Source organism: Xiphophorus hellerii, chromosome 10, assembly GCF_003331165.1.
Source record: "Xiphophorus hellerii strain 12219 chromosome 10, Xiphophorus_hellerii-4.1, whole genome shotgun sequence".
NCBI classification, from domain to species: Eukaryota; Metazoa; Chordata; class Actinopteri; order Cyprinodontiformes; family Poeciliidae; genus Xiphophorus; species Xiphophorus hellerii.
The window spans coordinates 17,426,726-17,442,379 of NC_045681.1; the positions used below are offsets into that span (position 1 = coordinate 17,426,726).

General features: G+C 41.7%; 2 protein-coding genes across 5 annotated transcripts; both read right to left on the bottom strand.

Moving 5' to 3' along the window:
- Window positions 1-623: 623 nt before the first annotated feature.
- Window positions 624-6,795, bottom strand: LOC116726741 (scavenger receptor cysteine-rich type 1 protein M130-like). Of its 3 annotated transcripts, XM_032573595.1 has the most exons (10): window positions 6,701-6,795; window positions 6,143-6,175; window positions 4,778-4,924; window positions 4,564-4,683; window positions 3,991-4,155; window positions 2,486-3,727; window positions 2,114-2,407; window positions 1,687-2,016; window positions 1,520-1,613; window positions 624-1,434 (listed from the first exon to the last, which is right to left on the bottom strand). In XM_032573595.1, exons 6-10 carry the CDS (start codon window positions 2,883-2,885, stop codon window positions 1,332-1,334), a joined length of 1,221 nt encoding a protein of 406 aa, XP_032429486.1. In that variant the 5' UTR covers window positions 2,886-3,727; window positions 3,991-4,155; window positions 4,564-4,683; window positions 4,778-4,924; window positions 6,143-6,175; window positions 6,701-6,795; the 3' UTR covers window positions 624-1,331. The 3 variants fall into 3 exon arrangements, with proteins under 3 accessions (XP_032429486.1, XP_032429488.1, XP_032429487.1); XM_032573597.1 differs by having other exon boundaries at window positions 3,991-4,683; XM_032573596.1 differs by having other exon boundaries at window positions 4,564-4,924.
- Window positions 6,796-7,378: 583 nt separating this feature from the next.
- Window positions 7,379-14,083, bottom strand: LOC116727516 (phytanoyl-CoA hydroxylase-interacting protein-like). 2 transcript variants are annotated; one of them, XM_032574987.1, is made up of 6 exons: window positions 13,856-14,083; window positions 9,855-10,051; window positions 9,598-9,772; window positions 8,947-9,064; window positions 8,671-8,851; window positions 7,379-8,303 (listed from the first exon to the last, which is right to left on the bottom strand). In XM_032574987.1, exons 1-6 carry the CDS (start codon window positions 13,926-13,928, stop codon window positions 7,929-7,931), a joined length of 1,119 nt encoding a protein of 372 aa, XP_032430878.1. In that variant the 5' UTR covers window positions 13,929-14,083; the 3' UTR covers window positions 7,379-7,928. The 2 variants fall into 2 exon arrangements, with proteins under 2 accessions (XP_032430878.1, XP_032430879.1); XM_032574988.1 differs by lacking the exon at window positions 13,856-14,083 and adding an exon at window positions 10,353-11,020.
- Between the last annotated feature and the right edge of the window lie 1,571 nt (window positions 14,084-15,654).

Here is a 15,654-nt window from a genome sequence, read left to right on the forward strand (position 1 = left end):
GTGTGTTTTAAACGAAGCTCTTAAATGATTGCACAACAGCTATGCTTGACTAGTTGGTTTAAGGTGTTCTTTGGAAATGGCAAAACACTGTGACATATTTCCCGTGTCTAAAGCAGAAGTTAGTGCTCTGCAAATTGTGTTGTTGATTTTGATATGACCTTCTCTTTTTTATTTACTGGGTTAACTGTTGTTGATTTCTTGTTAGGTTTATTTTTAGCAGAACTGAAAGAGGAACCAGGGTCTCATCAATGAATCAAATCGCCTGAAACTATTTCACCTGGAGAACTCAGGATTTCCAGACGGATGAATGTTTAGAGCTGGGCTCAGACTTGTCTCCATGCAGAGGGATTCTCTGCAGAATATCAGAATGAAAATCCAGCCAAAAAAGGTTATTGTATTATTTCTTATTTCCAAAGCAGTTTGGATTGATCTTGAAAATTAAGGTAGAAGTTCTTATAGAAGGTAGTTCTAGTTTAATTCAACTCATCCTTCCTTGGGTTTTCCTATTCCAAAACACACAATGTGGTTTGTCTTTGCTGGTATAGATAGAGGCTGTGTCTGGTTCTGTGTCTTGTTTTTAGGATTTACACATTAAATTTGGTTTGTAATTGGATTAAAAATGCAACAAAAGAATAATCTTTATTAGAAACAAAATGAGAGACTTAATATTAGAGTGGCTAAAATAAAATGTTTCAATTTAGCTTCAATGTTTTACCTGACAGATAAAGTTTAAAAACAGGCTTAACATCCAAAGAGACACTTTGTTTTTAATCACTTTATATGAGACCTGATGCAACCTGTGGAGCTAAGTTGAGGTCATGACGTTGGTGGAAAAAGGAAAAAAAAAATAATATAAAAATTGGAAGTGAAGAAAAAAAGATGTAAAACTGAAAAGGATGTGAAAGTAAAAAAAAAAAAGTTCAAAACAATTTTTCAGTTTCAATTTTTTTTTTTTTTTTAAGTTTCAATTTTTGTTTCCTTTAGAACAATCTTTATGACCCCAACGTAGCTCCGTACTCATCATTCTGACTGATTGTCCTTAACACATAACACAAAAAGTAAACTCACAGCCACACTACTGATTATAAACTCTGGATAATCTGAGATTTCCATAAACCTAAGCAGTCTGAAACCATATGATAAAGATTATATTAAAAGTCATTAATAAGAAAGCAAAAGACAATAGTCTGGAAAAACGGAGCCAATCAAAAAAATACAGCATATGACATGATTTGGGAAAAATAGATTGAGCATCAAAGTAACAGCAAGAATATTTCAGCGGTTCTAAGGACCTGCTTCCTTCAGTACACATTATCCACCATACGGTGTCGCTACAGAGCTGCCTCCTCTTGTTCTTCCACCACCTTCCCGCCCCCCTTCGTTTCCTCCAACATCCACGTTCTTCCGTGGGACAGTCTGCTGCCCCCTGGTGGTCTGTAGGAAGATACAAGCACACACATCCAGCTGAGTTCGAGCATCATCCCCAATCTGAAGGCTTTCAGCTGAGTCAGAAACAAACCTCGTCGCAACCTTACGGCTGCAGTAAATCGCAGAGATGAAGATCAGCAGACTCAGCAGCAGGACCACCAGTCTGATGATGAAAACTGTTGGATCTGATGAGACGCACTCGGTCACTGCATGAGCACAAGAACAAACCCAGCCGCGTTCAGCTCCCCATCAGCTTACCTGAGACACTCAGAGTCAGCACATGGCTGACGGAGGAGAAGTTATGAGAGAAAACATGGAGGTCATAAACACAGCGGTAGCTTCCTCTGTGGGCGGGCTCCGCAGCAGGAAACAGGAAGTGTGCAGAGTGATTGCTGGCTGGCTGGGCGTAGCTGTGTGTCGTGTTGGAAGAGGTGAAGGAGAGCTGGAAGGAGCCTCCTGGATACTGTGGCTGGATGGAGCAGCTGATGGTGAAGCTGGAGCCCCGAAACACTCCTGCTGAGCTCCGCTGCAGGGCGCCTGTGACCCCGTCACTGGACGACACCGAAATGATTGGCTGAACCAGCAGGTCTGAAAGGAGACAGATGATTGGCTTGTCAGTTTCAGAATCTGAATGCAGATCGAGCAACAATCAGCATCATAGTTGCTTAGCTTCGTTGGATTCTACCTGTGCACACAAGCTCCAGAATGGTGCCAGACTGAGATGACAATAATGACGCTGATGCACACTGCCTTAGTGGATATCCAGATTTCAAACAGCTGATCTCAATTTCCCAAACTTGTCTAACTGAAGAGTCATTCCTGGTTCCCATGGAAACGACTGAACCACAGTCCAACTCTCTGCAAGCTGCAGCTGCTTCCCTCACCGTCCAACCTGAGGCTTTCACTGGTCTCCATGTTCCAAGCTTCAGGTCCAGCGTTCCTTCACAGCGACTGGCTCCTCCCACCAGCCTGACGGGTCCTGAACTCAAATCAGGCAGTCATCAGTAAATGATAGCACACTTTGATCAGAACAGGAATAACTCCGCCCCTCTTCTACCTGAGCAGGTGAGTCTGACGGCTTTGCTAGGTGAGCAGGTGTTTCTAACAGGGCCTGATCTTCTACAGTCCAGGAGGGAGGATTCTGTTCCTCCACACTGGAACTCTGCTGCCCCTGTTGGAGCTTCCACTTCTCCATAGAGCGCCCCCTGCAGGACTGAAGGAGATCCACACCCAAGCTCCCTACAGACCACCTCTGCATCTTGCTGGTCAATGTCAGCTTCACATACTGTAGACCAGATCTGGTTGGACTGGGAGGTTTTCACCTCCAGTCTGCCTGAACACAGACTGGTACCATTCACCAACCTGACAGAGTCTGAACACACACACCCACACACACACACAGGTAAGTACAGGTAAGCATCATCTGTATACACTTGGTATCCAGTGGATGCATGCATTAAAAAAAACAAACAACAAAGATCCCATTTCCTGTTTCACAATTTTTTTGAATGTTATCTCTCGTTTTTTTACTGTTCCGCTAATGGACATGCTGGAGTCAGACATTAATTGAGACCTTCATGTTATCATAATTAAAAGAAAAAAATGACTAGACTATACCGGTCTAGTATTTCTGGTCTGTGTTACTGAACACCTTCTTCTTTCAAAATAAAGTACACCCGTGTTGGATCCTGCTCCACATATTCATGAAACAGAATCAGTATTTCGGGAGAAATCTTTGTCGCACATCACGGCTGTCTTGGCATATTTGAGGTGAAGTTGATTTCAGAAGCTTCATTTCTACCTGAATGCTTGATAGGTCAGGGTTCAGCGTAGTGGCTTCAAGCTACATTCCTCAAGGGTCAGAGTCCTGCAGCTTTTTACGTTGTTAAGACAAGGGATACATGCTTGAATTAAATGGCCAAACGGCGTCATTAACATGCAGTCAAGCTCCACGGAGCTCTGCTAACGAGCTAATATTGAACCCGGGTGTGCTGAAGCAGAGATACTTCTAGAATCTGAAGGACCTTTGTGGACTGGAGTTTAAGACCACTGCGTTAGAGAGTTAACAATCCCGAAATGAGTCAGAATTAAAGTCCATGTCCAGCTTCAAATATCCACCTGTTGCTAAGTGTATGCAGATGATGCCTACCTGTGCTGGGAGCGCTGCCACACAGGCTGTGGGTCAGGCTGTTTATAATCCTGTGGAGGGATCTAAAATCTGAAGCGGTGTACACACATGTTCCGACATCTCCAGAAGCAATGTCCCTCATTTCACTGTCATCAACGTCTTGGCCCACACCTAAAAGAAATATCATTAGTGTACTGATGCATTAAGAACAAAATAGCTTGGTGGATAACAGGACTAAACTAAAACTTCTGTAGACAACTCTGGTACTGACGTGTGTCTCTCGGTCTAATAATCAGTCTGAAAACAAATTGTCACCCATCACATTGCACTCTATCTTAGCGACTTTACTCATCCAACTTATCCAAGCAACTTTTGATTTTGAAGTGCTGCACTCTGATTATTTAAATCGAATCAATCCAGAAAAAGCCGGTCACCAATAACGTATATCTCTATCCCAGTGTCCTTCAGGTTTTTGGCAGCAGACGTCACGTTATCCTGAGATTGTCCATCAGTGATCAGAATTGCCACTTTTTTAGAGTCGGCACGCATCCCCGCTGCGGGTTTGAAGCTGTGATGCAGAATGTGTTCCAGAGCGTTTCCTGTAAGTTGCAACAAAATAAGCATTAAAAGTCCTTTTAAAAGGCTCAGAGCTACAGTCTCTTCAGATTCTTGTCTGCCTGTCTCATGCAATAAGATGCTTCTGAGAGCTCTGCCCCCCACTGCTACCCAGGAAAGTATAGGAATCTCACTACAGCAGACAGACAGAATTCTGTTATATCACTGAACACCTTCTTCTTTCTCCTTGTAATCCATTATCTAGGTCTGAGTTCTCATCAGAGGTTGTTTGTAAAATAGAAGGAAACTGTTAGATTTCATACAGTGGCTGAAATGGCATAGTTTCACTTTTTTTTTTTTTTTTTTAATGTTCTGGTTTGTGTCCGAACAGAACCTGATACTCCACAGCTCTTCAAGCCGAGAATCTGCTTTATTAGTAATAATATGCTAACCTGTGTTTGTGCCTCCACCTTTCTGTTGTATTTTTTTAATAGCCTTCTGCAGGGACTTTTTGGTTCTGTGTGTGTTCAAATTCCACTCAGTTGTTGCTTCTTCACTGTACTTAGTCAGACCTACAAAAAGCACACAGTTATTGGTCAAACCAGATATTGTTTTTATGAATGTACTATTGATGTTCAACTCTTGTAACTGATCATAAATTATTACCAATCTGGAAATTGATGGGCCCAATATGGACATTTTGAGCTAGTTTAGATATAAATAATTTCATATGTCGAAAGTCTTCAGAGTAAATACTTCCAGACTCGTCGACCAACATCACAATGTCAGCTTTTGTTGTTTCACATGAAGCTCCTGAAAAATTAAGAAGAGACCAATAATAAGAGATCTATTTAAGAAGTTGTGCTATTCAACACCGTGTTTAAGAACATGTTTGTATTTTTTCCTCTAATGCTTCTTTATGTCATCAGAGTGAGAGGTATAATCAGATGAATCGTCCAAGAACCTTGACCCACTAAGATAGTGCTGCAGAAAAACCTGGAAAGAGCAAGTTTGTTTTTTTTTCTAAATAAAATGACATTAAACAGGGGTGCTGTGGTGATGCAGGGGCAAAGCACAACCCACATATGGAGGCATTAGCCCTCATGGCAATAGTCGCAGGTTCGATTCCCTGCCTGGCATCATTCGCCGCATGTCTTCTCCCTCTCTCATTACTCTCTTTCCTGTTGGACTACTTTCAAATAAAGACCACTAGAGCCAACAAAACCTTTTAAAAAAAATATCATTACACAAACATCAGTATTATGAACACTAAGCACAATAATCCAGTGCTAAAGAAAAAGCACGATGAAGCGATCTGCGCATCTGTAGTTGAAATATTGAGCTCAGGTGAGTCGAAAACCTCGTGTTGTGCACGAATAAGAAAGAACCGTTAAGGCATTCCATTGAAATAATGACAACAAATGAAATAAATAATGCATCTTGGTTATATTTATTTTCTAATAGTTTCCTAAAAAGAAAACAAACCGGCTCATTGGTGTGTTTTGGGATTTCCAGTATATTTTGAAAGCAACACTTTTGTATTCTTTTGCATTTACACTCATAAAAATGTTTTCTGTCTGTATTTAAAATGTTCAATCTCTAAATCTTCTTGCTTGAATTATTGTCTTTTATTGTGAAATATGACATTGATCTTCAAAGTGTGATCCGTGCTCATGGAAAATGCTCCACACTGAGAAAATACACTTAAAGTTACAACAAGCAAGATTTTTCAAGGGAGATTATTGTGCTATGGTAATGACACTAATAAACTAAAAAAAAAACTTAAAAAAAAATCCTTATAACAGTTTAAATCCAGGTCCATCTCTATGCATGTTGCTCTGTTATAAATGCAGTCACATTGTATTAGACTGTTCTAATAAAAAAAATATATTTACCACATTACAAATGTCATTATTGTAAATCAGATTGCTTTCAGTTGGACATAAATGTGTTTTTTCAATACCTAAACATGTATTGATGTGTTTTTGGTGCAATATGAACAGTGACATTGACTGAACAGCATCTGATTACCTGCTGGGCTGTTGTCTCCTTCAGCCTGCTGCTCTATAGACATAAATAAGAACAAACAAACAAAAAAAACTCATTAAAAATATACACAGATATATCATCTCCCCCTTTCTGTGTTTTGTTGATAAAACCTGAAACACGTGGTTTTTTTTTTAAATCAAACTGAGCTGAATTAAATATAACTATTCATTTCAAGCTGTAAGTCAAATTAACTTCTTCATAATGTTGTCCGAATGAGTTTTAACTCATCAGAATTGAGACACTTCAACAACTCAGTGCTTTGATGTCATCACGTAATTTCTGTTATCTAAGAGCAAAAAAATATCAAATGATGTTTTAGCAAAAATAGCCCCAGCCAAGTAAACAGATATACAATATTTTAAACAATAATAACAAAAACAAAACTGCAAAGGAAAATAGTAGTTTTAAACCATTTATTTATTGGTTTAAAACTATAGTTTAAAACTATTGTGGAATTATTTGATAATTCTACACATTATAATTTAATTGACTGAAATGTTTTATTTTGCATTTTGACCCTAAATCTTTTTTTTGTCCTACCTGAGCCCCAGAGCAGTAGCAGGAGCAACATCACCAGCAGTTGATCCATGTCCAGGTAAATGTCCGTCTCTGTCTTTTTGCTGTTTGTGTTGTCCTCTCTTAGGAAGTCATTAAGTTTTGGGTTTTTTCTTTCTGTTTTCTCTCTTTATCTCTATTCTGATAAGTGAATTCTTGGAGCCACAGTTTACTAGTAAAACCACAGATATAACATAGACCAATAAAAGAGATGTTCTTCTGTTTCTGGCAATTTTTGCAGCCTTATATTTTATTATGCTGATCTGACACGGGGTTCCTCAGGGTTCTGTTCTTTGGACACATCTATTCTAGTTGTGCTTATGGTACCTGTTGGAAAGCATTTTTAGCAACATTTCACACCACATTTATACAGATGATATTCAGTTGTAATCTCTCATTACTGACTGACCCATTAGGATAGTTTTTGATGACATAAATAAGCAATGAAGCTGTCGAGAGTTTCCTGTCAGAGATGTTGGAGTGAACTCAGTGATGAGGAGATACAGACGAAGAGGAAGCTCAGCATCTGATTAACTTAGGTTGCTCCTCATTTCTCTCTTAATCTTTATAAAGAGACTTAGCTCTCTTGTTTGATTAAAAATGCTAAAATCTCTTGAAGCTATCTGGCTGTTTTTGACAGAAACCACCAATAAAGACAGCAAGTATTTTTTCAGGTAACATTTCTGTTTATTGACTCTGAAGACAGAACATTCACAGCATCTAGACGTTATTCTCCACTGACTAACAGTCTGACATAAACTACCCAAACAAAGTCTTCTGTTGCCATTTGAATTAGTTTTGTTTCTAGCTTTTATTTCGATTTCACAACCTCCCCCGACCCAAACACTTAATTTGCAGAAGAGCTCAACTGAAACAAAAGATAAGGCAATGATAATCTCTAAGCTTTTGGGGTTTAGATGCATATTTTGTAAACCGACATCGATTGCCATGGGAACAATAAAAACAGACAGAAAAGGTTATAAAAACAACAGACTGGCGGAGGAAACCAACAGCAGTTTCCATGTTTTCTTTATCCATCCTGAACCATCTTCATCCAAGCGACCACATGAGGGCGCTGTCTTGCTGATGCCGAACCAATCCACGAGCCTGGTTTCTGGGAGGACCCTTTCAGCTGGGCACGTAACCAGTAGAGTTAAAGTCAGTTAGTACCTCCTGTGCTTGTTACCATGGAGTCAGCTGTCTGAAGAAGCTGCTAACGTCCCACGCTGATGTTGCAGACCTTGCAGCTGGGGTCTTTCTTGGCATTGAGGGTAGACAGGCTCATCAGCTGGTGTCCGCTGATCTGTGACACCGTCCCCAGAGACACATCCACCGGCTCAGTGTAGATCACCTCCAGGATGACGTCCTGAGCGTGACGGAAGGACAGCGAGCCGTCCTCTTCCTGACCGCAGCTCAGGAAGCAGTTGTTTGACCTATCCAAGGCTGGCAGCTTACCTCTACAAAAAATGTCCCCTTTGGAGCCACTGGGGGCCAGGACCACAATGACATAGTGATACGAGGTGTACATGCAGTAAAAATCCCCAAAGTAGGCGTTGGTGTTCTGGTTGAACAGGAGGTCTGCTTGGATCTGGAAAACATAAATGGACATACATGACGTGTGCAGTCACTGGTAACAATTGCATCGCAACTATCTCTCACTTCAACCCACTTTGGACTTGTTCAACTAGAAGTTCTGATGGTTCTACAGTTGGGCTCAGGGTTGGCTGAACTGGATCTGAGATATCTCTGCATGATATGAATGTTATGAATCTGTATATGCTTTTATATCCAGATTTCCCAAAGGTTTCTGCCACAACTTCCTGGAGAGGAACAAAATCTATAGAGATGAGCACTACAACAACACCACAGGTACCAGGAAACCAACAGGACCGACACCTTTTAAGTTGTAGCAGACGGATAGATTAAATGTGATTGTTGTGGCTCGACAGATGTACCTGGAAGCGGTACGGCCCGTACGGAGAATCCTGCGGAGGTCGCCCAGTGTTGAACTCTGTGTTGCAGCTGAAGAAGATTCCTTCCAGCTTACCGCTGATGGGTGAGCCGTGGCTGCCGCTGTTGTCCTTCACTGACGGCAGCATGCGACAACACTGAGCATCTCTGGAGCGGTAATATTGGCTGTTCACAACACACACATACACAGGCAGAGAGACAGAATCACATACATTTAATATGGCATGGAGCAGTGGTGCAGTTACACCTGCGGGTCACACCTGTTTGGTTGGAAGTACTCCCTCTGCTGGTTTCTGTAGAAGACGGTGAACGGTAACATCCTGCCGGCGATAGCCTCGGCTTTCAGCAGGAGCTGCTTCAGCTGGACGGTGGAGTAGTCTGCAAAATCAAACTTCGGGTTTTAGTTTAACTGCACATCTGGTTATTGGCTTTATATTTAGGCTTTGGATGAGATTGGCCATCTGAAAGTCTGGAATGTGGTTTGGTTATAGCTGTCTGAATGTCGGCCAGATAAATTGATCACTTCAAAATGACTTTTACAAAAAAATAAGGTTATGTGAAATTTTGTAGTCAAACATAAGAATAGGACATGATAAAAAAAAAGGAGGTTAACAGGATTTAATATTGTCACCTTTCTAAAATAATGGCCTATGTCATTTTTTGACAAAAAAAAAAAAATAAAAAAATAAAAATAATAAAATAAAAAAAATAAAATAAAATATCACCTCTTTTTTGCAAAACAAACAAAGAAAACAAACATAATTCGGGTAAAAAAAAAATCACTTTTGGCAAAAATTGACTAAGCCCATTATATTTGAAAGCTGACAACAATATTACTGTGAAACCTGAAATCTTCTCTTTATTCTAAGAAACTGAAGTGAAGAACAGGTGGTTCAGTTTTTCCGCCTGACCCGCTGTGCAGAACTCGACGATCTCGCTCCAAGCAGAAACAGCGTATTCTCCGTCAGGCTGCTTGGTGGCTGTCTGAACGGCCACGGTGTATTCCGTCCGAGGGCTCAGGAACCAGTGACCTCTGACCGTCATCGGCAGAGGAACCGCTTTGGCCACCAGCTTGGTCGGTACGTCCTGGAACACAGGATGAGATTCGGTCAACGCGGCGGCCGCGTCAACGGACGTCTGTCAGTCGCCACGGCTGAACGTCTCGCACCATGTGCTTGAACTTGTTGGAGCTCTTGTCTTCCTTCTTGTTCAGGTCAACAAAGTAATGCGTGATCCGATCCTGGCCTCTGCTCTCCATGTTCCAGCTGATCTTGAAGGAGTCGCATGTGACGTTGCTGATCAGGATCTGCTGAGGAACCGGCAGCTCGTCCCCGTCCCCGATGCCGCTGTCCGCAGACTCTGACTCTGGAAGAACAAAAATGTAGATTTTCGAGAGCAGCTGTGAAATACTTCTACAGTAACCTATATAAAATAAATTTCCTAACAACAAACTCTATTTTTACTATTTCTTTTATCAATAAGAGGAAGCCATGTTACAGCAAACATGAAGATTTGTGGAAGAACCGATCTCCTCAGCTAAAGTTCATGTCTTAACATGCATCCATTGCTGCATGGGACTTTAACAAATTCCAGAAAATCTCTTTCAGTGCAGCTTTCCTCTGTGCAACGTTGCATTATTTCATCCAGCACTGAAAACCACACTGACATTGTGAATACCAATCCATGGAGACATCCAGTTGTTCTTTGGTCCCATTCTCCCTGGAAAAGGTGTCACGCGTCACCTTAATCATTTCAAAATGTCTCATACAGAAATTGATGAAAACTGACAAACTGAAGCTTGATGTGTGTTGGCAGGAAAAGTGGTCCAATCCTCAAACGTGGAAGAAGAAGAGAAGCAGTTCGGTGCTCCCGCCCTTTTTGACGGTCATGGCATTTTTTTAAATTTTTTTTTCATGATGCAAGAGGATTATTTCACAGTCACAGCGAGGGATTAATCTATTAAAGGTCGGATACTCTGACCCTGAATCAGATCCCAGCTCAGAATCGTGTCAACTGGAGCGAACAAAACAACGTCCGACAACAGAACTACGTCATGTGGCTCCTCATTGCTTCGTTCGGTCCTTCAAAACCAACAGAACGGAGAAAAGGAAATCCGTGTCGTCCTGCGAGGACCGCTGTGCTCTGTGTTCGTTTGTCCCTGTTCTCCTCCTCCTCCTCTTTCTCTCCCATCCCTTCTTTTCTGCCCATGTTTGAGCACAAAAAGGCTTCAGTCCACAAAGACACTGAGCGCTTGAAGGCCGAACAAGGAGCCTGTTGAGGAGGTGAGGACAGCAGGAGGCTCCAAGCTTTACAGGCCGGGAGGGGGGGCCGCATTCTGAGAGCTCACCGAGGGGAAAAGTAAAAAAAAACAGGTTGGAGAGGAGGTGCAGGTCAGTTCTGACAAAGGAACATGGCAGTTTTGTTTTATTATTCTTATTGATGAATTGAAGCTGCAGCGAGTCTAGATTATTCTCATGATGGAGGCAGGTCTGTTTTTCAGTTGCAGACATCAAAACTTCAGCAAACCCGTAGGAAACAAGCCTGATGGATTTGTTTGCTGGAACATTTAGCGCCATCAGTGTTTTGTTTTTGTTTGTTTCTGTTCTGAAGGGTGGCATTTGGAGAAATAAAAAAAAAGAACATTTTAATTTTTAGCAGAGTAAGTATCAGGTAACTGGAAACTTTGACTCATGATCAGATTCACAAACACCTTCAGGAGAACCAAAGTTTTTATGTCTTCTTTTTCTGTTTATCCTTCCATCCTTTATGTGAATGGAGGAAGTGATGTGTCCATTCATCCCCACTGGGAAGGTAATTATCCACAGGGATGGAAATCAGCAGGCTGAGCTGCCAAAATTCCCACCACAAAGAAACAGAGAGACAGGAAGCTGTTTTTCCTCTTAAGGTCTCTGAGCAATTGCCACCTGCACAAAACTGATCCATCCAACCATCGCTGGGAGAGACGATCCTTGAAAGAGGTCACAACGTACGGTTGGTTTGGGCTAATGTAACAATGCTGCTTTTAATCACAGTTTTACCTTTTGATTTCCTAAAACGACATGAATCAACTCAAAATTCCCAGTTATCTTGTTTCCTTTTCTTTACCTATTGCAACTTGTCCTTCATCTTTTACTGTAACTCCATGTTTTTATTATCTCTGCATGGTTCTCTCAAAGCTGTTATCTCTGATGTTTGTTGCTGCAATTTGCATCCAAAACCCAAACCCGAAGCAGTCAGAACCTTTATGTCCCACGGCTACGTCTGGACTGCTTGCTTCTCTGTTTAAATTTAAATTTGTCGGCAGCACCAGTGAAAACCAGCCACAGCTGGTTTCGGTTTGAGAGGAGAGGACAGTGGCTCTCATTTATTGTTCCAGTCTGCCGGACAGCAGACGATAAGGATCCCAACCATTCAACACGGACGCTGAACTGTTTCACCCTTTTCTAATGTGATTCTTCCTCCTTCTGGAGTTGTGAAGGTCATTTGTTCTGCAAGAGAAACTTTCAGTTCAGATGAGAGTCAGATCCCCGAAAATGCACGACTCTCTTTTTGGTTCGCAGGGCAAAAACAGCCCTCCCTACCGTGAATTGAATTGACACTTTGATACATTAAAACCGGATTTGCCAGGGCGGTGTAGGCCCTTTTTTTGCACTGCAGTGTTGCAGTCGGCCTTGACCTGTTGTATCCTGACGCTGGTTTCATTTGCATTGCACAGAGTGCCACCTCCAAAGATTGCAGCTATTGTCAACTTACGTTGCCACACAAGAGAAGGCAACACTGACCTCCTGTTACTGTTCGTCATCATCATGCAACTTTGGCAGCAACTGGAAGGAAGAATGGCGACTGAATGGTACATACAGGCCAAAGTGCTGGAAAAGTACCGAAGACCATTGACCAGAAGACACAAGGGCCAGACAACGTGGCGAGCTAATGTACCCTCCTGCAAAGCCAACAAACCAATCAACGGCTGACTTTACGTTTTTGCTTGCCTGTTTTTCAGAAATATGCCACGCTAGTCTTGTTGGAAAAGGGTATTGCTGGGATACGTGAAGCAACGAACATCCATAAAAGTAGCATCGTTCATCTTTCAGACATAGCTCGGAGACGCTTCTCAAATCCACGTCACATGTCACGAGCATGTCCCAGGAGTAAACAAACCGTTCTGTCGTCCTCAAAGCAAACATTCGGCAGGAAGTGACAAACGGTTGAGTTCGTACAGAGCCACATTAGTAGGAAAAAAGCTGTGCTTTTAGTAGCACAAAATTAGCAGCTCTGATATCCAGTCCATTGTTAGCCTGATTATTCAGCTAAAAAGCAGCCAAAGACAATAATCATCCTCAGCACATTCCTATCCGATTAGAGCCTTCTGTAAACGACACCACTACTCTGGGAGGGGCTACATTGTGTCTTTAAGTAAGTATGTGTCAGTAAAAACATGATCAATTGAATCTACACTAAATTCCTGAAACATGGAGCCGCCGCACACAGCATTGATTTCTCTTCTTCACGTCGTGATGAAATAACATTCATTTCATCACAACAAAGGACAAAGAATCACCCAACATACCGGTCAGATAAAACTCCCTCTCAGACCAGCTGCTCGGTCAGCTCATTGTCATGGCTCAGACATGTCCTGCTGCACCTTCTCATTTGTCCTGACAACAATATCAGTGTCTTCAGTGTTGGCTCCTCTCAACGACCTCGTAGGCCAGTGTTTTCTTACCCCTGTCATGTTTTTTTTCTCATTAAAAAAAATAAAAAAGAACAAATTGTTTACCAAGAGTAAAAATCTCCTTCTATGACATGAGGCCTTCAGACTAAAGTTTCTCTAAGCTGAACATGAAACCTAAACGGGACAGCTCTGTACCAGAGGATTCAGACCAAGTTGGTTTGTGATTTTTGTTTTGAATCGTTGGAGCGGAATCACTGCCGTGTCAGCTGCTGCAGGATGTTTGAGCTGGAAGCGACGCTTCATCACCGGGATCACAACAGATACAGGCAGCTCAGGTTTGTTTTTTCCTTTACTCTGCTGCAGAGCAAAGGGAGACAACAGAAATGTTTTTTGACGCCCGAGAAGGAACTAAAAGCAGACATTAGAAACTGAAGACATTTTGAAACAGTAGCGTTTTTAGTCTGTCTGACGGGGACAACGAGCCGACGCACACTGACCTGGGCGGTCGTCCAGCTGCAGACTCTTCACCTCCACATCTGGACTGCTCAGGCCGCTCGGAGGCTCCGTCATGCTGCTGGTACTCGGAGAGGTGACCGGAAAACCTGAAGAGGAGAAACAGTTGACCACTCTGCCTGCAGCTCGCTCTATCTCTCTCTCCTGCTCTCTCTCTTTCTGTGCTTGATGACATCAGGGGATGATGAGCAGAGAGAGAGAGAGAGGGAGGGAGAGAAAGTTGTTATCCTTCCACATCCACTGAAACAGCAACAACAACCTTTACTTTCATTCCTTTATCTTTCATGCATACGCATTCCTTTGCCTGTATTTAAGCTGAAACTGAACGGAATAGCAGTCAAAGTCCAAAGAGAAACTCTAAGAGACCTTCAGAAAACTTGCAGCATTTTATAGGCTTAAATGCAAGTCTGGGCGTAATAATGTTCAATTTTCACTTTTTGGAACAGTAATAATCACCTGCCGTGTTTAGCTTAGGGAATTGAATCCATCTGTTGCGTCTGAGAGAGCTGTAATGATTACTCTTTCTCAGAGGAGACGAGAAGATAACCGTAATAACGACTTTTTAAGCGTAAAAATAAATAAATGAATAAAGAAATAAAATCAACACTGTGCAGCATTTCATATTTCCGTTCTGCTGAGAAACGTCCCGAACATCTGCAGATGTTTGACCGTTTGCTGCCTGAGAGTGACATCTTCTCCTGTGGATTAACACACAGCTGATGGAGGATTAGAGGCCACGCTGAAAACTGAATTAAATGAGCGCTTACATAAGAGGATTAGCTGCAGCTCCAGAAGCACTGCTTCGCTTTGCGGTCGCGCCCCACTGACAGGAGCGAATACAGTGTTTGCTTTGCTTCAGAGCTTTTCAGCTTTAAAGGCTTTCACTCATTTGGCCCGGGGGGGTGGGTTAAAAATGGGGCTACAGCGTAGTGCTAGGACGAGGAAGACGTCCTCCGCGACCTTAGAGCAGCAACTGTTGCCGCACACCAATCTGGGAAGGGTTGAAAGGATTGCTTCGGAACTATCCGATGTCCGTCGTGCTGCAGAAGGACATATTGCCAAACAAACTGAAAATATTTAGGTCAGCTGCCAGAAGTCTTCCAGTGAGTGGACATCATAGCAAACGAGTTCAAGGTCAGAACGTGCAATGCTCAGAGACAAACAACCCAAGAACTCCACCTCAGCCTCCAAAGGCAGCAGTAATCAATTATATTAAATGCTAAGTTAATTACAGGAAATTTGGAAAAAAAACCAAAACAAATAAAAAAAAACTAACTAATCAGCTACAGATTGTTAGAAAAGTTTAAATGAAGTCTTCTCTATCAGAAGAATATGGCAGCAAGATGTTTCCAGTGGTTCTCATCAACCGTCTAGCATGACCTCTATTATTATTTCCAACTTTTTACTTGATTTAGTAGCAGAAATTTGTTTTTCTGTTCCGTCAGAGGATTTCTGAGTTGAAGAGCTGATTCATCAAAAAAAAAGTTCTTGCTCTGTTCTCTGCTCTGATTAATGTATTAGAATGAAGAAGTCTAGGGTTTGAAACCATTCCTTATAACCAGTGAGGTGTTTCTCTCTTTTTTATTTTCCAGTTCAAATTCAAAAATACTTTATTAATCGCAAAGGGAAGTTAAATTTCGCTAAATCAAATCAGTAGTTCATAGACTTATAATGTACAGTATGTCTAAACATCATTATAATTTTTGAGGCATTAATTTGTACAAACTTGACAGTTTTTTAGACAGTCGTTAGCTAAAATACAAATATTTTGTTGATGCTAAAT